Here is a 22,952-nt window from a genome sequence, read left to right on the forward strand (position 1 = left end):
TCGAGTCATTTGGCTGCGTGAGTGTGCGGGGGAGGGGCGGCTCGACCCTCCGCGTCACTGTCGCCCTGTCACACTAATCTGCCTCTCTGTTACAAATAAAAGACCTGATTGGCTAAAAAAAAAAAAATCTCGTCTCTTGCTTAATTGTCTATTTTCATTTTCTTTTTCTTGTGCTGTAATTTTTTTGTCCATTTTTCACATCCATGATTTCTTCCTGCCCCAACAATTTGAGCTCATGATCACATTATGTTCCAATCATTTTGGCCATTTGTATTTCCTGTGGACTTGATGTCCACGCGTCCCAATATTTATGACCATTTTTCCTTCACGTTCCAATATTTTTATCCATTGCTTGCAGGTGTGCTGGCCATGTGTCCATCTGAATACTTTCAACTTACTTTTTAATGTTCTGTCGCAATATTTTTGTCCATTTCTACTTCCTGTAGGCGTGGCTTCCACTTGTCCAAATAATTTTTGTCCCACTACCTTTGTCCACGTTTTGTTTGCTAATTACAGGGACTTTTTAACCTTGCTCCCGCAAGATGAATTCTCTATTTGTGAGTTCACAAACTCCGGAGAATACATGTTGTGCCTTCCCGCAGATAACGGCCGTTCCCGAACCACCAATCACAGAGCGACATTGTGTTTGGGGGGCGGGATATGCAACTGAAACCAGGAAGCCAGCGCGGACGCTGGAGCTAACAAACAAACCGAACATGGACGAATGCCACAATTAATTCGGTTCTCGCAGAATTACTCACAGTTTCCTTGTTGAATGTTGAACAGCGAGAGGCGCTTCGTGTATTTCTAGCTGGTAAGATGTTCATTCTTTTTCTCCCCTTCGACAAGAACGAACACGAAATGTCACCCGTGGCCGCGATTGGTTAAAACAAACGTGTGGAATGTCGCATCGTCCAATCAGCTTGAATTATTGTACTGAATGTTCTGACTAAATGACTGTGGAGCGGTACCATCTGGCTATTGCCAGTTTAGGGACTTATTTGATGTCGAGGCAAGAAACCTGATTGATTTTGAATGATTACAGGGCCAAATGAGCTGACATCAAATTTCAAATCAGTTTCTTGGTCGCCATTTCCAACAACTTTCAGACGTTTCTTTGGACGTTGCGACAAGAACCATCTTGATTTTGAAGTAAAAACCACCAGAGTAAGTACTTTTTTTAAGTCATCATGTGGTACTCAAGTTCATCTCCAGTCGCAGTTTACAAGCCATAGTCAAATACAAGTGCACATTTTGTCACATACGTGACGTTACTACAAATATGTATCAGCACACTGTTGAGTTTTGAGTGACGTTGAGTCTACAGAAGTGCAGATTCACCTAAGCACCCCACCTGGCGGCCGATTGTGGGACTACATGGGACTACATGTAAATAAGCGCCTCATTAGCAAAATGAGTGTGACAAAGACGTGCGTTTAATCCGGCTCATTATGTTTGCGTAGCAATTGGCAGCCACACTTGCAAAATCGTGATGCTAAATCGACATTCCACACCGTTTTGCGCCAAAAACTAACACTCGTGTGGCTCTTTTTGTTGTTCAAGTAATCAAGACGCGTTAGAATCACAACCGTGTTCCTTCTCCCTCGTTGATTGGCTGCCACTGCACACGTGACCTGTAACAGACCTCCCACCTCCCCAATCGAGCGGCCAATCATTCAATCATATCCGGCGGTTTGCCAAGCATTGCGGCCACTGAGTGACCCCCCCCTCCTCGGCCGTATTTGCGCATAGAGTCCGTAATTCGGTAAAGACATGGATGAAGAGCCGAGCCAACCATTTGGTAAAACGTCTTTAACGGTCACTTATTGATTTATCACTTAGTGCTCACTCGTTGAGTGGCGAATCACTTGACTCGCTTAGTAATTTCTTCTAACACTTATTTAAAAAAAAAGAAAAGAAAAGAAAAGAAAAAGTTTATAATCTCTTTTCTCGCGGGGCTCCAGGGCCCCGGGTAGACGCTCTGAAGAAGCCCAAAAGTGTCTCATTAACTCCGGCGACCTTGTGGCAAGAATCGGGGGGAGAAAGCAGGTAGTTGGTTGCTAGCAGGCCAAAGCTAATAATTAACAGTCAGGTGGGTGGGACACCTGGGACACAAATTAATGAAGCCCTTTCATTTCTTTCGTCTTACATATTGAGGAATATTTTATCAGCGTTTTGTCAACATGTCCCACAAAGGTTCACGAAAAGTTTTAGTTAACTTTATTCAGCTTACACTGGATAGAAAAGTAATTGTAGCGTCGCAAATTTGAGGTGAAAGTAAATTAAATAAATAAACATCTTTTACAAATATTTTAGATATGTTAGAAAGCAGTTAGTGTTATACTTAAAAGTAAAATGAATCACACATTTGTCTGCTTTAATCATATATGAAATTTTACATGTTATGTACTGTTATTTGTTATCAAGCCATTTCACATGAACGAGAGCTGTCAAACGATTACATTTTTTTAATCACATCTTAGAATTTTGATTAATCATGATTAATTGCTTCATTTAAAGGCTTTCAATTAACATGTTGAAGCGCACCTGTGGTCAAAAATCATCTTTGGTCAAAATTAATAGTGTGATGAATCTGCGTTAATAATGCAATAATCTTTTTAATGAATTAGTTTGTCAACTAATTTAAAAATACTCAAAATTAAAAATAGTAGAGAGGGATTTTTATACAAAATTATTACAGGGTATATATTAATTATATTGGTACCAAAATTTCCACCAAAAACAATTACAGATGATGGAAAAAAAATACTTATAAACCACACTATAGTATTTTCCTTAAAATTGCATAAATTTTTATCTATTTATAACTACTCTTGTATTGGTACTTGCCCATCCCGACAAAAAAAAACCCAATATATTATGGGGAATGTCTCTTTTGTAATTGAGTCCACATTTTGTAATTTATTTTCCACATCAACTGATGAGCAAGTTTCATTGTAGAACTGACAATGATTAAAAAAAAAAAAAAAAAAAAAAATGGAAGACCCTTGATGACGTTAACTGCTTGTTGGGACATCCGCGTTTCCTCGCACGTCTTGATTGCAGGCAGTCAGAGTCTCTTCCGTGAGGGGTTGAAAACCCAAGACGGCCAGAAGAGGAAGAACACAAGCGAGGAAGAGGATGAAAAAGACGGCGAGAAGGAAGGTGAAGCAATTCAAGACGTGGCCGAGCAAAAAGTGGACAACGCTGACGGCGGGAGCGCCGACGCGGTGCAGACGAGCTCCGAGGCGGCTCCGACGGGGCCCCCCGTCCAACTCATGAGCACCTGCGACCTCGCCGAGCCAATCTGCCTCGCCGGTGGCCGTCCGGGTGTCTGTGGCCCCGCCTCCACCGTATCAGCGGCGCATTCGTCTCAGAACAAGAGGCCGTCCAGCCCCAGTTTGCCGCAAAGTGCGTCCCAGCACTGCCTGGGGCCACAAGAGGTGACGCGAAACAAACCCGTTTTACACTTCAAACGTAAACGCGGGACAGAAGACAACCCCGCCCGCCAAAGGCTGCCATTTTGTTTGGGTGCAGCCATTTTAGGGTCATTTGGTCCTTTTCCAGTTCTTCGGACACATGAAAAAGAAATAGGGCTGTGCAATTCATCAAAACTCAACTACAATTCCAATTGTTACACTTCACAATTGCAAAATTAGCAAAATCGGGGAAAGAAAAGATTATTAATACAAAATTTTTTTAGTTGTTTAAATTATACATTTGCACCTATTTTTAAAATAATTGTAAACAAAAATAAAAGATTATTAATACTATTTTTGAGTTGTTTAAATGTACTGTATATATTTGCACATATTTTTTTTATTTTAAAATAACTAATTTTTAAAAATATTGTTTGGTCCAAAAGAATCTTGCATAATTATATATATTATATATATTTTTTACTTTCTCGTTTGCGCCCAAAAAAACAAGTGATCGTCTAAATCACGATTTCAATTATGACCAAATTAATCATGATTAATTCATTTGCTCCCAAAAACATATAAATATGTTTTATTCTAAAGTGTCCCAAAGACATATTCATACGTTGTTTTTTTTTTTTGTTGTTTTTTTTTTTATGCAAGATCATACATAAGGCTTTGAAGGAGCCTCTCAACTGCAAAGAACGGTTGAAAAAAGTGGTAGTTATTACACAAACGGCCAGCAGGTGGCAGCAGAGTATAAGAGATCAAGAAATTTGTGTATAATGATAAAACATTACTAGATTATAATGCTAATAGTTGCAAAATGGAAACAAATAGAAATATTCTTTTTTTCCTGATTAAAAAAAAAAGAGACTTTAATCTTTATTTTGCCCATTTTAGACTCATTTTGTCCAATTGCGAGAGTCCTTCAAAGATGAGCAATTTGACCAGCCGTTGGTCATCGTTGTTGTCTGTTGTCATCTTTGAGGTCAATCAGGTGGACTCCACCCGACGCTCCACGCGCTCCTGCAGCCGCTTCTGCTGCGGAGGCGGTGCCACCGTCAACGAAGCGCAAGTCCCGGAGGTGGACAGCGTGCAGGCATGCCCGGTGCCGCCGCCGCCGCCGCCGCCCAAGAAGAAGTCCAGGACGCTTTATAGCATCAGTGAAACATCTCGTCATCTCGTGTTTGGATTTGCCTGTATGGTCCGTTTGTGTGTGTCATGCGTTCTCTCTTTGTGCGTCCAGATCAACTGGAGCACTTGGAGGCCTTCTTCCAGGAGGACCACTACCCCGACGGAGATAAGAGGAAAGTTATCGCAGCGTCAGTCGGCGTCACGCCGCAAAGGATTATGGTGCGTCCGCCTCGCCTCGCCTTGTCTTGTTTTTGTTTTGTTTTGTCGTGTGTATGTCCGGGTCTGTTCTGGCCTGTTTAGTCTTGTCTGGTCCAGTCTTTTCTGGTTGTTCTTCTCCCGTCTTGTCATTTTCTCGTCTGCCGGTCTTGTCCGGTCCTTGACTTGTCTGCTATGATCTGTGTGGTCCTGTCCAGTCTTGATTGGTATGGTACTGGTCTGGTCATGTCTGGTGCAGTCTTGATTGGTCTGGTGGTGTGTGGTCCAGTCTATAATGGTCTGGTCTGGTCCAGTCTTTCCTGGTGTTGTCCTTGTCATTTTATTCTGTACTGGTCTGGTCCTTGTCTCTACTAAGCTAGTCTGGTCGTGTCCAGTCTGGGTCTTAACTTGTCTTGATTAGTATGGTCCTTGTTTTGTCCAGTCTGATCTTTGTGTTGTCCTTGTCTTGTCTGGTTTGGCTAAGTCATTTCCAGTCCTTGCTTGGTCCAGTCTTTAATGGTCTGGTGTGGTTGTGTCTGGTGCAGTCTTTATCGGTCTGATCTTGTCTGGTCCAGTCTTTAATGGTCTGGCCTAGTCCGGTCCGTTTGAGTCTTTGCTGGTCTTGTCATTGTTTCTTCTAAGCTAGTCGGGTCGTGTCCCGTCTCGGTCTTAACATGTCTTGATTGGTATGGTCCTTGTTTTGTCCAGTCTGGTCTTATCTGGTCGGGTTTGTCTTGTCCTTGTCTTGTCTGGTCTGGTCAAGTCCAGTCCTTGTTTTGTCTTGTCCAATTTGTATTGGTCTGGTTGTGTCTGGTACAGTCTTTACTGGTCTGGTCTGGTTCAGTCTTTAATGGTCTGGTCAGGTCTTGTTTGTGTTTTGACCTGTCATTTTATTGTCTGCTGGTCTGGTCCTTGTCTCTTCGAAACTAGTCTGGTTGTGTCCTGTCTGGGTCTTAACTTGTCTTGTCCTGTTTGGGTCTTCCTGGTCTGGTCTGGTCTGGTCTTGTTTGGTCCAGTCTTGTTGTTGTTTTGCATTGTATTGTCCTTGTCATGTCTGGTCTGAGCCAGTCCTGTCCCATTTGGGTCGGTTTTGTCTTTTTTTTTTTTTTTTTTTTTTTAATGTAATTAAAGTTTTTTTTGGTCCAGACTCATTTGGTCTGGTTCTTTCCTTCACTTGTCTATCTTTCCTGATTCAGGCTTTCCTGATCCAATCTTGTCCTGCTGGTCCCTTCTGTCCTGTCCTCTTGTCTCATCATGTCCTGTCCTGTTTTTCTTCCTTCTTCAGCAATTAAAACAAAAAAAAAACTGGATTGAAATCCCCTTAAGATGCAATCGATCTTGAAACACATACTGCTGTCTTTTGACTCCTTCAAAGTGAAAAAACATATTTTTGTTTCTTGCGGGTGACTTTTTGTTCCGTTGTGTCAGGTGTGGTTCCAGAACCGACGAGCAAAGTGGCGCAGAACCGAGAGCTTGGTGTCAGCCAAAGCCCAAGAGCGGCGAAGCAACGGCAAGTGGAGCCCTGCTCGCCCCCAAGCCCAACTCACCGTGCCCAAGATGGCCGCCACCGCCAGCAGGTGAGCAGGTATGATTTCATCGGCCGGGAATTGCACTTCACTCAATAACCCCCATACCCGCTCGTCAGCAACGTGGCGCCCGTTTTCTCGGGACACTTCAGCGCCGCGATGCCGACGTTGGAGCCCGTGCTAACGGCGCCGCCCGCGCCATCGTTCTCCACGCAGGCCTCGCACACCCTGTCCTCCTTCAGCCAGATGCTGGCCACCAATGCAGGTTTTCGTGCTCATGATTAGTCCACGCTGAAGTTTACTGTCAACAAAAGAAAGAAAAAGACACCGTTTTGCTTTAGGGGCGTCTGCTAGCGGAATGCTAACAAACAATGCGGAACGGCATAAACGGGCTAACTAATAGTATCGCTAATCGTGGTGTTCCACAACTCACACACAAAAAAATAAAAATTACATGTCATTTTACTGCATCTTACGTCGTCAGTTGTGACGATCGTAGTTGTTTGCGTGTCTGTGTTACACTGCCTCCTGGTGGTCAAACAGCCTCATGTCATTTCCATTCATTTCAATGGGGAAAGAGTGATTTGCACCACCAGATTAGATGATAATTATTTATTTCTTACCTTTCTGGCATTATGAATCAAAATAAAGCATCTATATATCAATAAATAATAGTGACATTTAAAATCTTTTGAATAATATAATTTGGTGGAATACTATTATTAGATGGTGTGCGTACTTAATATTCAGATCACTGTTAAACGCACAAGTAATTATTGTGCCGTAAAAGTCAAAATATGTTGAAAAGCAGCCGAATAAACCATATTGTAGTTTTACTATGTTTGTTACTAAATGATGCAATGCAAGCCTATCGAATATGAAAATGGGATGCGGAGTAGAAATGAGCCGTGTTGGCTTTCATGTCGGCTGTTTTAATCTGAGCCTTTCATCTCCAAGGTCAGTCCAGGGTGAGAGAGCAGCCCGCCTTCCTCCCCCGCCCCATGCGCAGCCCTCCCCCCCTGAGGCGAGTCAGCCTCCCCCTCCTGGCCGCCGCCTACAACCTCAACGCCCCGCTGCTCCCCCCCCCGCCGCCGCCGACGCGTCTCTTCATGGACGACGGATCCGCCTTAGGCGACCGCGACAGCCACCAACCGCTGCAGGCGGACGCCAGGTCAGTGGAATGCGCGCGCACCTTGACAGGAAAAGCGCCACACTCAACGGACGCTTCATTAGGTACACCGAAGCCGTCGGATCTGGCGGCTGCAAAATCAGCAGTGTCTCTGATTTGGTTATTTTATACATTTGAATATAATGAGAAGGTTTTTTTTGTTTTTTTTTCCCCCTGTAAATTACTGACAAGAAATGTCAACAAGTCCAAACACAACTATTGTCATTTATAGCATTTATTTGCAGGAAATTAAATATAGGCAAAATACAAAAAAGAAAGGCCCATATTTGTTCTTTTTTTTTTTTTAGAGCTGTATTTATATGTTGTGTTGTAAATTATAAGCAAATATTAGTATTTGTAATACACAAAATAGACATTTTAAAAAAGTTGTAACAATTATTGTTCCAAATAGATTTTTAGCGCAAGTGTCTAGCAAATTGAAATTAAAATGTGTATTTTAAATTAGAATTTTAATTTAAAGTAATACTTATCTGTCATTAAACTGTATTTTTAAAATGTATTTTATTGCTCTCAATATATATATTTTTAATTATTAAAATCTGTATTTAAAGATTTACAAAACTGAGCATTAATAATAATAATGAATGATTAAAAAGTAGAAATAAGAAATGCAAATTTTATTGAATTGCCTTTATAATATATTTTCAAATGATTAATTAATCAATTCTCATTTTAATTATAAAATAAATACTTAATATTTTTTAATTAAAATTAAAATAACGTTATATATTTAAAAAATAGTGTAATTATTATCATATATAACTTGTTTTATATTATTTCATTTTGTACGGTCATCATAAATTGAACATACTGAAATACAATTAAATAAAAATAGAACAATTAAAAGGTTTTAAAGTGACCCTTTTTCGATTGAAAACAAGCATTGATGATAATAATCATAAGCTACACAACATTATTGTGTCTTCATTTTGCTTAGTAAACAACAAATCTCCCGCTAGAACTGATAATCGAGTGTCAATTAGAACTTATCAATCCTGTCTTCGTAAAGGTGGTTGTGCAGTGAGTATTTCCTGGAGTGAATATTTGAGTTTCCTGTCTGTCTGTTGTCAGTTCTCTGTTTGACGTCGGCGAGGGTCTGGACTATCTCGTGCCGTCGGCCCATCAGAGCAACGCTCAGCTGTCCTTCCAGCTGCCGGCGTCGTACCCCGGCGGGCACCCGCCGCCGCAGCACTTCCAAGCCACGTCCACGACCACCCTGCCCTCCAGCATTGCCTTCCTCAACCCCTCCCACTACCCGGACGCCACTTCCTACTTCAACTTTGGCCCCGCGGGGACTTCCACCGGGGGCCACGCCTACATGCAGTCGCAGGGCGGCGGGCAGAATCTGCTGCAGCCCACCAACCACAGTGAGTGTCATTCGACGACTCCGACTCTCTTGGAAACAGTCGATATCAATTGCGTATTTACACATTTTTTGAGGAGTATATCATGTATTATTCACTCATAATGTATTTATTTATTTTTTTGCTGTTTCTGTGCTCACGTCAAAACTTTTTGTTATTGTTCGGTTAATTTAATTGGCACAAAGTCGGTTTGTGATTTGTGTGCATGCCAGATGTATATGGAGGACCAAAGCTGAAAAAATAAACAATTAAATAAATTAATACCAGTGAAAATAAATACGGATATAAAAATGTCATTTAAAAATGGAATACAAAAATATAAATATAAATTTAAAATACAACAACATATATCCATATATAAATAAAAGTTAATATAAATAAAAAAATAAAAAAACGAGATTAAAAAAATACAAATAAATACATAAATGAGTAAATGTGAAAATAAAAACGGATATAAAAAATATAATTAAGAAATTAAATACAAAATAAATATAAATGGAAATAACAAAAACAAAAATATATATCCATAAAAAAAATACAAGCAAAAATAAATGCAAAAATAAAAAACGAGATTAAAAAAAATAAAAACAAATCAATGCATAAATGAATTAGTGAAAATAAAAACGGTTATAAAAAATATAATTCAAAAATTAAATATAAAAATAAATATAAATGGCAATAACAACAACAACAACAAATATATATCCATAAATAAATAAAAGTAAAAATAAAAAGAAATATAAACACATTTGGAAATAAACATATAAATACAGTTGGAAATAAACACAAAAATAAATATATAAATTCAATTAAATATCAATCAATAAATTTATTTATTGATTGATATTGATATATCACATTTATTTAGTTCATGCTGCAGACGCTCTGTCAGGACAAAATGTTATTCAAATGAGGGGGCGGTCCTAAGCGTGTCTTTTATTTTTAGATAAATATATATATATATATATATATATATATTGTTTTTATTCCAATTTCCATGTATTTTTTTTAAATCTGTTTTTTTTCCACCTTTATTTATTTATTTATTTATTTATTTATTTGTTCATTTATTTAGTTTTAATTTTGTTAGTTTTGGTCCGCCATAGACTATGGTGTTGATGCTTTATGATTCTCTCGTTTTTTTTTTTTTTCAGTGCTTGGGCGCCATCTTGTGGCATCTCTGTGCAACAACAAACCCCTTTTTTTGTGGGGGATGTCAATTACATGCAGATTTTTGCTTTTTTGCAGCAGGGTTGACTTGATTGGATTCCTTATCACTTGATTTCAAGTGCGCTTATTTTGGGCCCCTTTTACAAAAACGGCATCATTCAACACCGGCATAAATGGAACAGGTCGGTGAGGGTCAAGAGTCGACCCAACTGTTTTCCCGTGTGTTTTGCATGCAGGCGGCATGGCGTCCTACCAGTCGTACCCTTGGTACGCCCAGCCGAGCGTTTGCCAGCTCGCTCCCAATTATCCCGCCGGATTCGCCGCTGCCGCCACTCAGGACCTCCAGATGCCGTCATCCTCTGCCGGTATGGCCCCGTGCTTCCAGCGCACGTACGCGCACGTCGGCCCCGCCGCCGTCCTCCCGCCCGTGTCCACCCTGCAGCGCTCCCACCTGTGGGCGGAGAGCGGGACGGCGGCAAAGGGGGCGGCGGAGGCGTCGCCTCTGCAGCCTTCGCCAAAGGGGACGACGGCGGCGGCGGCGGCGGCCCCTCTGCTCCCAGCGCAGGCCAGCCCGGGCTCCCTTTGTAGCTCTGTGGCGCCCTCTTGTGTCAAGATTGAGTGTGACAGCCCGGTTGTGATGAACAGCCACTTCCACTGTGATTTCTCTCCCACTCACTTTTGAATATTGTGGATAATCAATGATCATAATAATGTTTGATTGGTTGCTCTGCGTTTTGCTAGGTTGTTGTAAATGCGTGTTGTTCTCTTGAGATTCGTTTAATTAAGTCACAACTGACGCTGGTGGGCCAGGCCCTGAATGGGAATTTACACCAAGCCTTACAAATGTTCATATTGTAAAATGTATACTCAAAAAACTAAAATGTGTCCTCCTCACACTTGTCCGTTTATTTCAGATGTCTGCCTGCTGAGGGCGCTAATTCGTTCCACTTTGGATCATGCTTGACATGAAGGATGTGAGGCACATTTTCATGGTCCACACTTGCTTTTTTTCAGCCGTTCAAAAAAAATATATATATTGGAATAATATATTATTTATTTTTAGTCATAATTAATGTAATTATAATCCATTATTTAATCAAATACGTTGGTTGGTTTATTGGTTTTGAACATATAAACACAGTGGGATGCCACTGTGTGTTTAAAAAAACAAAACAAATATTTTTATTTTAATCACTTATAAATTAGGTAGAATGAATTTCATTATATGAATATATCCACATATTTATAAATATAATTCAATGTAGATGACAAAAATGCCAGTTTATATACTATACTTATGGAGGTGAGAGGGGAGCCTGACTTTTTGTGTGAGTTTTTTTTTTTTTTTTTTAAGAGAATATGTCAGAGCAATAGTGTGAGAACGTGAGAGTGTGTCTTTGAAAGTGTTAGTGAATGAGAGTGTGTGCATGAGTGAGACCAGAGAGGTTTTGTGAAAGTGTTTTAAGAGAGAATGTGTTCAGAGAGTGTGTGAGAGTGTGAGTGCATGCTATCAGTGTTCGTGAATTAGTGCGTTTTTGTATGAGAGTGAATGTGTGAGTGAATTTAAGTCAGTGTGTGTGTGTTTTGTGAGAGTTAGTGAGTGTGAATTTGTGTGAGAGGACCTATTCATACTCTGCCCAATCCTGTGTTTTAATATCTGCATGTGCTTTGGACAGGACACTGTATGCAATTAAGCTTTTTTTTTTCTTTTTTTTTTTTGGCTATGCACTTCCTCAGCCGTGAACAGAGCGAGCATAGACGACAGGCGGAGAGCCTGAATGTATGCACGTGTGTGCGAGTGCGTGCGCGCGCGTGTATGGGATGCTTCATTCCGCCCCCGATCTCGCTAAGTCAACATTGACAGAGATTGGAAAGAAAGGCAAACTTGTTGCAATATTTATGTTTGTGGCCAGATCTTTGCAGCGTCGCCGCACACGCACGGACACACAGGAAATACACAGAGTAGATTATAGCAGCCGTCTTATTTTGATTTTGATTTTATTTTTTTAAAACAGTGTGCCGGAATACATGCAGCGTGAGTTGGCTTTCCACTTGTTTGCGTGCTACGAGGCTCTCGTCATTTTTTTATGTTTTCTGTCAAAATGTGCAGGGCCACTTACAGGAATATGATCTAATATAAGATGCTATTTGTGTCTGTTTTTGTTTTTTTGGCCAAAACAGACAAACAACACGTGGGTATAAATTAGACCCCTGTGGGATGCCAACACATGTTAAAAATAAGTGACACACTTTTGAAATCAAGTCACCCTTGATTGATCAATAGTATGAAGAAATATTTACGGATAATATAAATATGAAAATGAAAATATTTTCTTCATAAAATAATTATAATAAAATATTTTAAAAAAAATAACTAAATCAATAAAAAATGTTAATTCGATATAATTATTAATTATATATAAAATAATTAAAAATATTTTATTTAGTAGTCCTAATAATACTAGAAAAAATTAAAATGTAAAGAAAAGTCTAACTGTAAAATATTGCTTTTTAACACATTCATTGCCAGACCAGAAAAAAAAATGCATCATTTGACGTCTTTTTCCGTTAATGGCAGTGAATGAGTTAAACATGGTAAAAATCAATGAAGCAATTATAAATTGTTGATATATTGTACAGCAGGGGTGTCCAAACTTTTTCCTCTGAGGGCCACATACAGAAAAATAGAAAGCTGCAAGGGCCACTTTGATATATTTTTTTAGTTATTTATTAACACATTCATTGCCAGACCAAAAAAAAAAAATGCATCATTTGACGTATTTTTCCGTCAATCGCAGTGAATGAGTTAATGAGGATTTTTTTTTTTTTGTAAATATTCCTTGCATTATGATTCAAGATTTTGAGAGATTATCGTTCGCCCCACATACGTCCAATTATTGGTGGAAAGGTTTTAACGAACAAATTATTTGTTTTTGTCCCATTTTCATTTTTTTTTTTCTGAACTCAAAATTAAATCAAACTTTATTTGTAATTCCCCTTTCAGACATAAAAATAGAGATTGATTCACATACACACTATTTTTTTATTTTTTGAGAATTGTTCATTTGGCAGTCTTACTGATTCAACATATCATTATCCTTTATTTTTTATGTGCGTATGTGCACATTTGTGTGCGTGCGCATGCAGGCTTGCTTTGCTGATGCATGCTCCTGTGTATGTGTGTGTGTGTGTTACATAACTGCACTATACGTGTGCAAACATATGCGTTGTGTCTCCCTTCTGAGCCAAACAGGGTGCGTCCCCGAGATGACACGTTTTCCAGGAATCTCCTCTTCATCTCAGGCCTGTCAGCACACCCACACACATTTACATTTACATTTACATATATATGCACTCGTGTTGTTTTTGAAGTATGTTCACTTACTCTCGACTTTTGCATCCTCAATTGCAGCTTGTGTGTGTGGATAGAGTGTGTGTGTGTGTGTGTAAGAGGAGGCTCGAGGAATGCGCGCTGGTCTGGGTGGGATGTTGGCGGTAAAAAAAGAAGGCTCTCTGTTTCACGTGTATGTGGCCGCCATTAATGTGTATATGTACTGTATATGTGAATGTATTGATGAAAGTTTTTTTTTTTCCTGTCTTGTGTTTACACCTTCAGGGGGTCCCGGCGGTGCCCACCCGCCACCACAGCGTCGGGACACCGTCGTAACGTTGTTATGAACACCTTTCGTGAGTTTTGCGTTTGCCTTTTTTTTTTCTTTTTTTTTCCCTCAAGTGTTTTTGCCAGCGAAAGACTTGGCAAATACTTTGAGCGGAATTGGTTCAAGTTTTATGGGGTACATAAATTGTGCTGTTTTCCAATGTGATGCTAAGTGTTAATATTGTATCATTCGTACACGATTTCCTCAAGTTTGCGTAACATTGGTTTGCTTTATTTTTCCTATCCTAATTTGTCAAATTCTTTATATTAGGACAACAAAAAAGCCTGTAAATTAAGTCTGACTTTTTTTTTTTTTTTTTTTTTAAGAAATCATAATACAAAAAATATATATTTTGTAATGAGGGGAAAAAATAAATAAATAAATATATATATATATATATATATATATATTAATGTTTAAAAAAGTAACAACATTCAAATGAAAGCCACTATATTATGAAAAAAAAATATTTAAAAACGCGTCAGATTCCAAATCAAAAAGTTGATACGTTACGAGAACTCGAATTACAAAAAGTCACGAGAGATGAGAAGAAAGTCGTGATGGAACATAACTAATTATTAGGTAACAATATTTTCAGAAAAAAAATGCAATGTTGTAAGACGAAAGTCAGATTTCAGAAGTCAAAATTTAACATTGTTTGGAAAAAAAATATTAAGAAAAGTGACAAAACCCCAGAACATAACAGTTTTGTTTTTGTCCTCAGTTTGAGGTTCTGTCATATGAGAAATATGTAAAACCAAACAGTGGAAAATAAGGGGTAGGATTATTGTAATGTATAACTTTAGTTGAAATAGTTTTGTTTCTTTTAACGTGTTACTAAAAAAAAAAAAAAAAAAAAAAAAAAAAAGTGGACAAAGATAAGACCCCTGTGGGACGCCAGGCAATGTAAAACACCCCTCCAGACTTTTTACAACCACTAATCGCAATGCTGATTTGTGATACAAATGCTGTGCGAACAAATTGAACTTGTAAGTCAAGGTGCCGCTGTAAAGCTTCAAACGCACACACGTGGCGACACACAGTGAGCGCTCTGTGTGTGCGCTCTGTGTGTGCGCGCCAATCCCCTGCGACTTCCTTTCGCGGCGTTTTTGGGAACGCGTGGAGAAAAGAGGAATTCATGTTGCTGTTTATTTGGCGCAATCCGAGCGCCCTTACCCCGGCTGCTCCTGTACCCCCCCGACACGCACACACATGCACACGCACGTACTGTACCAACACACAAACGTACCTGTCCAACCTAGGTGTGTTTATCTTTCCCCGACCACCATTTTAGGTCCTCCCAGTGCAGGTATTTCCCTCTGTCAGGCACAAACATGGCTAACTAAAAGAGGGTGTGTGTGAGGGGGGGTGTTAGGGCGGGGGGGGTTTGGAGGGTGGGGGCTTATGAGTGTGCGTGAAGCACTTGCATTGATAACCTGCAGCTCAGAGTCCCTCAGTCTCATTCTCACTGTGGCCAGGGTCCGTCCGTCCGTCCGTCCGTCCGCGCGTGCGTCTCTCTGCATCCCGACTTCCGTCCCCTCGCCGTCGCTTGCCGCCATGACGCTGACGCCGCCGCTGCTCCTGGCGCTCACGCTGTGCCTGACGGGCGCCGAGGCCGCCGTGGACCTCCGCACGGCCGCCGCCATGGGTGAGTGGTCAAATTGAAACTTTTTGTTGAGACAAAAAAAAAAAAAAAAAAAAAAAAAAAAAGTGAATAATTGTGAACAAAAAGTGAGTGAGTGCTGAAAAGTGGTTTGTGGACGGAGATGTCGGAGTGGATTGAATCGACTGCATGGTGTGCAGTGTTGTGTTGTGTTGGCGGGAGGGACGGAGGTGAAGGGCGAGAAGGGAGATCGGTGAGGCTTCAACTGAGGTTGGAGTTGGCTGTTAAATACGCACGTTGAATTGGATTTACACGATATGATCATTTATAGTAATTATTATTATTTGGTCATTTATTCCATTTTGAATTTAGTTTTTTTTTTTTATAGATTTTTTTTAAATTAATTATTAGGAATTATGTCATTGAATTCATATTATAGTTTTTAGTAATTTGTGTGTGTTTTATTTGGAATTTATTTTAGTTGACTTATTTAGATTTGTTCTAGCATTTTTTGTAATTATTGTTTTATTTTTATTAGCTCTGTCATGCTACAAATTGATAGATTTTATTCATTTTATTTTTTGTGCACTTATTTATGTTAGAACACATTTGTTGTGAAATTTTCTTTTCAATTTACTCTCGTTATTTTTTTGGATGACAGTTTTCCATTTTTACGTCTTACTTTCATTTGTTTTCATTGGTTGCGCCATCTCCCTTTCAGTTTTCATGCCAACTCATTCAAATTTCTTTCATTATATTTCATATATTTAGTTATTTGTAGACTTTATTTCTGTTTGTATTTATTCATGTTGTTTTTAAATAATTTCGCTTTTTATCTGTAATACTATTTTTTTTACATTAACTTTTTTAAATTAATTTTAAATAGTAATTCATTGATACACATTAATTTTCATTTTATTTGTCTAATTTATTAATTAATATTTTCAAATATATTATTTATTTGTGTAGCTTCATCAACCTTGACTGTTTATTGTTTATTGTTTATTATTATTTATTTTTTTTAATGCAATTTCTGATCTGTTTTTCCTCATTGCCTCTTCTATCATAATCGTTAGAAATGGTCACAATATTGGTTGATTGCTTTACTTCAATATATAAATCAAACCAAAACATGAACAAAGTATATAAGGAAAAAGTGGCATCAAATGACATCATTCAGCACACTTGGGAGAAAAAAAATGTATGTGTGTGGTTGCAGAGCAGTTGTGTTTTTTGTCGCCCCCTACGTGCAGCGGCGGGGCTCTGCAAGACGCGCCCCACCGACCTGGTGTTCATCGTGGACAGCAGCCGCAGCGTGCGTCCCTCCGAGTTCGAGCAGGTCAAAGTCTTCCTGGCCAAGGTCATCGAGGGCCTGGACGTGGGACCCAACGCCACCCGGGTGGGCGTGGTCAACTACGCTAGCCGCGTCAAGAACGAGGCACGTGGCTCGCGCGACGTGTCAAGGTCGTTTCTCCCCAAAAAAACAAAAACTTGAATACGTCTCCAACCTTGTGGACCGCGATTGTGATTTTTAGGTGTCGCTGAAGACGCACCGCACCAAGGCGGGCTTGATCAAAGCGGTGACCAAAGTGGAGCCGCTGTCCACGGGCACCATGACGGGCCTGGCCATCCAGTTCGCCCTCAACGTGGCCTTCAGCGAGAGCGAGGGCGCCCGCGTCAAGTCGCCGGACATCAGCAAGGTCGTACGCGCAAACAGTCACCTCATATCGTCAAAAAACACCTGACGTAATTCGATACCGACAGTGGGTATAAAAAGTCTACACACCCCTGTTCAAATGCCACGTTTGTGAGAGATAAATCATTTCAAAACTTTTTTTCACCATTAAAACTCAGTAGGGGAGAAAAATAATCTTTTGTAGAGAGGAAAGAAAGATAACAACTGTAGTTGCACAAGTGTGCACACCCTACTTACAGTGTGGCGATGTTCATAAACATGCCTGCCACTATTTACAGTGCCTCTGATCAATCCCAAATAAAGTTCAGCTCTTCTGGTAACGTTGAAATTGTGCCAATTAGGATGTTACAGTTACAAATACGTATTTACAGTTACGTAATTAGTTAGCTTCTGAAGGAGGACCAAATTTGCCAAAATTAAAAAATAAAAAGTGAAAATAAAAATGGATATAAAAATATAATTCAAAAATTGAATACAAAAAATAAAACCGTGTGTGTGTATATATATATATATATATATATATATATATATATTACAAAATAGAATATATAATATAAAATATATAAATATAATAATAATAGTATATTTTATTTATATATCCCTAATAAATAAAAGAAGTAAAAATAAATACAAAAATAAAAAGCAAGATTAAAAAAATACATTTCGTTGAATCTCATTTTTTATTTTTATATTTATTATATATTAATTTTGTCAATTTTGGTCCTCCATAGTTTCTTAGCGACAGTTATTTAATTCAATTGAGAGGGTGTGTCTGTTTTCAGCCAATCACGTTCAAACTCATGTTAAGTGGGAGTCAACACTTAGCAGCAACCATTTAAATTGCCTGTGATTACCTCCAAATAAATTGCAGCTGTTCTAGGAGGCTTTTCCTGGCATTTTCGTAGTCACAATTTTTATAACATTTACTCTTTAAAAATAAATAAATAAATAAATCAATCAATCAATGTGCTTCAGCGGTTCTATGGCTGCTCCTCATACTGTGAAAAACACTTCCAGGTGGCCATCATCGTGACGGACGGCCGCCCGCAGGACAACGTGAAGGACGTGGCGCAGCGGGCGCGCGACGCCGGCATCGAGATCTTCGCCATCGGCGTGGGCCGCGTGGACATGAGCACGCTGAAGCAGATGGCCAGCGAGCCCCTGGACGAGCACGTGGACTACGTGGAGAGCTACAGCGTCATCGAGAAGCTCACCAAGAAGTTCCAGGAGGCTTTCTGCGGTAAGGAGGAGACGAAGAACGCTTCCTTACTTTTGTCCAAGTAGGTCGATACAAAGGAAAGGAAGGTTCGGCATTTTTTTCCTCCCTCAAAATTGCTTGAATTTCATGAATTATTCAGCCCCACTAACAGTAACCTGCTCTATATCTCATTTGAAACGCCCCTTTCAAAAGGATGATGTCATTTCCTTCCCGTTTTAAGGATCCACTTGCATTCCAAGCTCACAGTGGGTCATTAAAACGCCAGCGACTGACATAGTTTGTTCTTTTTCTCTCCTTTAACCCCTCCCCATTTTCCTCCTCCGTGTGCCTCAAATCCGCGCACGCAAACGCACACAGTGTCGGACCTGTGCGCCACCGGGGACCACGACTGCCAGCAGGTATGCGTCAGCTCGCCCGGATCGTATAAGTGCGCCTGCAAAGAAGGCTTCACCCTCACGGACGATGGCCGCAGCTGCAGTGGTGAGTCGTCAGCCAGGGTTGTTATAGTTTGGAACGTTCATTTTAGTTATTTCGTTTTGAGTTTTGTTTTTTTCAAGAGATGCTTGACTCATTGAGCCATTTTCAGCGGTAAAAAGTTAATATTTTGTCTATAATTACTGTGGTAACTACATTATTTTTCATGTACGATTAATACCTTTTAAAAAGTAATTGTTCGACTTGCTGTCGACTGATGATGTCATCACCTGTGCTGCGGAAGTAGGTTACGACCAATCATGGCTCAGTTTAGTGACCAAAACCAGACAACAGGTGAGCCATGATTGGCCGTGACCTACTTCCGCAGCACAGGTGATGACATCATCAGTCGACAGCAAGTCGAAAAATTACTTTTTAAAAGGTATTAATCGTACATGAAAAATAATGTAGTTACCACAGTAACAGTACCACAGTAACAGTTTTGGTCACTAAACTGAGCCATGATTGGTCGTGACCTACTTCCGCAGCACAGGTGATGACATCATCAGTCGACAGCAAGTCGAAAAATTACTTTTTAAAGAAAAATAATTCATTCTGGGCAAAATATTAACTTTTCACTGCTGAAAATTGCTCAATGAGTCAAGTATCCGGTTAAGTTTAGTTAGTTTTAATTTGTTTTATTAGTTTTAGTGACTTAATATATGCTGACTTTTAATTTAGTTTTAGTTAGCTTCAGTATTAGTTTTAGTTTTCTATGTATTAGTGTGCACAATATTTAAAAAAACACCATGGAAGCGACGTCATCTGAAGGTGCTTTTCTATTGGCTGCTGCTATATGACACTTTCCTTTCACCTTAATCCGGTAATATCATAATAAATGTACTTGTAATCACATTTAAAATCATCCCCAAAGGCTCATGCAGTAAATTAATTAGTAAAGACTAAAATTACAGACATTTATGCTATAATTATGTAAACAAATTGTAGTTTCTTTTCGTTTTTTTTTTTTAAAAGCATTTTTGTTTTTATTTTATTTCGTTAACGAAATTGTTTTTTTTTTTTGTTTTTTTTTTATTTGATGTATTTTTTGTTAGTTTTAGTGAACTAAATATGTTAGTTTTAGCCTAACCGCCCAGCCTGCAACTCTCTGACATGTGCGTGCGTGTGACCCAGCGTGCAGCAACTCCGCGACGGACGTGGTCTTCCTGATCGACGGCTCCAAGAGCGTGCGCCCCGAGAACTTCGAGCTGGTCAAGAAGTGGATCAACCAGATCGTCGACAAGCTGGACGTGTCGGACAACAAAGCGCACGTTGGCCTGGTGCAGTACTCCAGCTTGGTCCGACAGGTAAACATGCACAACATGAAATGATATCGGTGCTTCTCAATTATTTTTATTTTATATTGCCCCCAAGGAAGAAGAAAATATTTCACGACCCCCCAACTCTGTGCCACAATAAACAGTATAATTTGTCTAAAAAAAAATAGTTGTAAATACGCCTCTGAAGATGAGCTAATAATCCTTCCACACTCCCTGATAATGAGAGCGCCACTACCACCTACTGTAGTGGATGTGCAATTACACTTTATTCTATTATGGCAAAAAAAAAAAAAAAAAAAAAATGTTCACTTAGGTCACACGTGCTACTGCTCGCATCGCATTATTTTTCAATGAAAATTAATTTGGGAAATTTTATTTATTTTTTTAAATTATTTGAACTAAAAAAAGGCACCCGAATCAGTGAATTGGAAGTTGTATTTTATAATAAAAAAATAAAATAGAATTTTATTTATATTATTGTTTTTTTCAGTATGTTGTTGAGAAGAAAAATAAAGAATTTATTTTTGTTTTAAATTCTAATGTGTGTGTGTGTTTTTTACTACAATAAAAAAAAATAGTGTTGTAGGATCTTTTTTTTTTTTTTTCTTTTTTATTCATAGAAGTCAAAAATTACAGAAGCGTATTGCATTCACCAGAAAAACATAAAACTGTTTTTCTGACTATTTTTGGGAGGAGCTTTGTTTTTGTGTTTAAAAAAAAAAAAAAAAAATTCTGTATATTTTTTCCTGTTTTACTGCATATTTCTTCATTTAAAAAAATTGAGAAAAAAAGGGGGAACATTTTCAGAAAAACGGGAGTAAATTATTTAAAAAAAAATTGAGAAAAATTAGAAAAATAGAGCACCAGCTTCTGTTTTTCAGAGTAATTTTTTTATTTTTAATAATTATTTCTCCCTGTTTTTCTGCCCCCCCCCACTCCACAATTTTTCAGAGGATTTTTTCTTTTAATGTTAGAAAAAATTCAGTAAAACAGAAAAAATATTCCCCCCAAAAAAGGAAAAAAAACAACAAAGCTCCCATAAAAAAAGGTTATTTTTCTCAAGTGAATGCAATATGCTTCCAAATAAAATGTAAAAATATTGATGGAATTAAAAAATCAATAAATAAATCTCTCTGCGCCATCAGGAATTCCCGCTTGGCCGCCACAACAACAAGAAGGACCTGAAGGAGGCGGTGAAGAAGATGGCCTACATGGAGAGGGGAACCATGACCGGCCAGGCCCTGCGCTACCTGACCGACAAGAGCTTCAGCATGGGCCACGGCGCCCGGCCCGGCGTCTCCAAGGTGGGCATCGTCTTCACGGACGGACGCAGCCAGGACTACATCGGCGACGCCGCCAAGAAGGCCAAGGAGATGGGTGAGAACACGCACGAAATCATTCATCGACCAGACTGCTGTCAAGGTGTCATGTTTGTGTGGCAGGTTTCAAGATGTACGCGGTGGGCGTGGGCAACGCGGTGGAAGACGAGCTGAAGGAGATCGCCTCGGAGCCCACCGGCGAGCATTACTTCTACACGGCGGACTTCAAGGCCATGACGCAGATCGCCAAGAAGCTGCAGATTAACATCTGCCATGGTTGCGTGACGCCGCATTCACACTGTCCATTATAATCTCATTCTAAAATGTCATCTCAACTCCTTTTTAATTTCCTGTCCCGACAGAGGAGGACCCGTGCGAGTGTGACTCCCTGGTTAAGTTCCAGAAGAAAATAGAAGAAGCCCTGCAGGCACTAACAAAGAAAAATATCCTTTTTACTGCAAGAGCTATGGGATGGAAAAGAAACAGGAAGTCTGCCATTTTGGTCACACTGTTGAAAATGTCGCTTACTTTATTATTATTATTCGTGTTGCTGTTGTTTGTTGACCTTAACAAGCATCTCACTCGAGAATATGTCCAAGAGGATCGCTCTGCTGGAGAACAAAATCGTGTGAGGACTCGCATCACGCAATTCCCCATGAAACCTGCAGACCAGCTCTCACTCCTCCTCCACCACCACCACCACCACACTCGGCCTCCTGGGACACAAAAAAAAAAGCACCGGTTGCCATGGAGACTGTGCCTTTGTTAATACAAGTCTTCCCTCATAGGGAAACGCTGATGGCTGACCCCCTCCACAAAAAAGTGTCACTTTCGCTCATTTGTCTTTTTTTTTTTTTTTTTTAAATCTGTCCTATTCCTCACTTCCTTCACTTGTGTATAAAATACAAGCAAATGAATATAAAGGTGCCTAATAATAAGGGTACGACCATGGTGTTTATTTTCCTAAATAAAGGTGATTCAGGAAGTATATCAAAGGTTGTGGTTCTGTTTTTTTTCATATCGTACACTTGATTTCACCAAATGTGGTCTACCAGGACCTCAGGGACCCTCCGGACAGACTTGTTAGTTTACTCATTATTATGATACATCCATCCATTTTGTATAACGCTGTGATGAGACGATGACAGGCAGGGTACACCCTGAACTAGCCATTTGAGGAAGCCTATAAACAAGTATTCATACTTCAAAGTCTTCAGCGAATTTGATAGGCATGTGAAAATAAGAGAGCTAAAAAAAGTCCAGACATGAAGTTGGAGCACAGATTTAGATCTTGAACCACAGAACTGTGAAGTAGACGTGCTTTACCACGACTACATGGCGCCGCTTCATTATAATCCCTCATAAATATGTACAAAGAGTCTACATAATCATATCAGTGTTTTCTGTCAATTTTAACCCCATTCATTTTTCACAAATAGGCATGTTTATTATGTTTCGAAAATAAGGACATTTTGTAAGTGACAGTAAACCTTTCAACGAGTGTGTATGAATCAATATTTATTTTAAAAAATCGTAAGGCGTCTTCGTCGTAATATATTTTTTAATTAACTAATGGAGCAACTAATTACCAAGAATATTTTTGAAAAATATATACCGACATGTTGAATGATTCGAGTTTTTAATAGTATCATTTAGATTGTTAAAAAAACAGAACAAAACAAAAAACCGAACCGTTTTATCA

The 22,952-nt window shown here is 39.3% G+C and overlaps 2 protein-coding genes across 6 annotated transcripts; both read left to right on the forward strand.

Annotated features, from left to right (window-relative positions):
• The first annotated feature begins 657 nt into the window (after nucleotides 1-657).
• Nucleotides 658-10,894, forward strand: nobox (NOBOX oogenesis homeobox). Of its 5 annotated transcripts, XM_077508078.1 has the most exons (10): nucleotides 658-814; nucleotides 1,046-1,167; nucleotides 3,067-3,443; nucleotides 4,411-4,585; nucleotides 4,669-4,775; nucleotides 6,180-6,328; nucleotides 6,397-6,542; nucleotides 7,235-7,448; nucleotides 8,538-8,833; nucleotides 10,237-10,894. In XM_077508078.1, exons 3-10 carry the CDS (start codon nucleotides 3,279-3,281, stop codon nucleotides 10,680-10,682), a joined length of 1,698 nt encoding a protein of 565 aa, XP_077364204.1. In that variant the 5' UTR covers nucleotides 658-814; nucleotides 1,046-1,167; nucleotides 3,067-3,278; the 3' UTR covers nucleotides 10,683-10,894. The 5 variants fall into 5 exon arrangements, with proteins under 5 accessions (XP_077364204.1, XP_077364205.1, XP_077364203.1 ...); XM_077508079.1 differs by lacking the exon at nucleotides 1,046-1,167; XM_077508077.1 differs by lacking the exon at nucleotides 658-814 and having other exon boundaries at nucleotides 935-1,167.
• A 1,946-nt stretch (nucleotides 10,895-12,840) lies between these two features.
• matn1 (matrilin 1) lies at nucleotides 12,841-22,245 on the forward strand. Its single transcript, XM_077506924.1, has 12 exons — nucleotides 12,841-13,524; nucleotides 13,617-13,687; nucleotides 15,138-15,307; nucleotides 16,516-16,700; nucleotides 16,798-16,962; nucleotides 17,976-18,198; nucleotides 18,535-18,657; nucleotides 19,786-19,958; nucleotides 21,077-21,308; nucleotides 21,374-21,526; nucleotides 21,613-21,693; nucleotides 21,833-22,245. The coding sequence occupies exons 3-12, from the start codon at nucleotides 15,217-15,219 to the stop codon at nucleotides 21,880-21,882; spliced, it is 1,476 nt and encodes a 491-aa protein (XP_077363050.1). The 5' UTR covers nucleotides 12,841-13,524; nucleotides 13,617-13,687; nucleotides 15,138-15,216; the 3' UTR covers nucleotides 21,883-22,245.
• The last annotated feature ends 707 nt before the right edge of the window (nucleotides 22,246-22,952 follow it).

This window comes from Festucalex cinctus, chromosome 19 (genome assembly GCF_051991245.1).
Source record: "Festucalex cinctus isolate MCC-2025b chromosome 19, RoL_Fcin_1.0, whole genome shotgun sequence".
Classification (NCBI taxonomy): Eukaryota; Metazoa; Chordata; class Actinopteri; order Syngnathiformes; family Syngnathidae; genus Festucalex; species Festucalex cinctus.

Coding starts and splice junctions, on each gene's coding strand:
- nobox (XM_077508075.1), top strand. CDS start 1,774: ATGGATGAAGAGCCGAGCCAACCATTTG. Junction 4,776..6,179: donor TCACGCCGCAAAGGATTATG/GTGCGTCCGCCT, acceptor CCGTTGTGTCAG/GTGTGGTTCCAGAACCGACG. Junction 8,834..10,236: donor GCTGCAGCCCACCAACCACA/GTGAGTGTCATT, acceptor TTTTGCATGCAG/GCGGCATGGCGTCCTACCAG.
- matn1 (XM_077506924.1), top strand. CDS start 15,217: ATGACGCTGACGCCGCCGCTGCTCCTGGCGCTCACGCTGTGCCTGACG. Junction 19,959..21,076: donor ACTCCAGCTTGGTCCGACAG/GTAAACATGCAC, acceptor CTGCGCCATCAG/GAATTCCCGCTTGGCCGCCA. Junction 21,309..21,373: donor CAAGAAGGCCAAGGAGATGG/GTGAGAACACGC, acceptor TTTGTGTGGCAG/GTTTCAAGATGTACGCGGTG.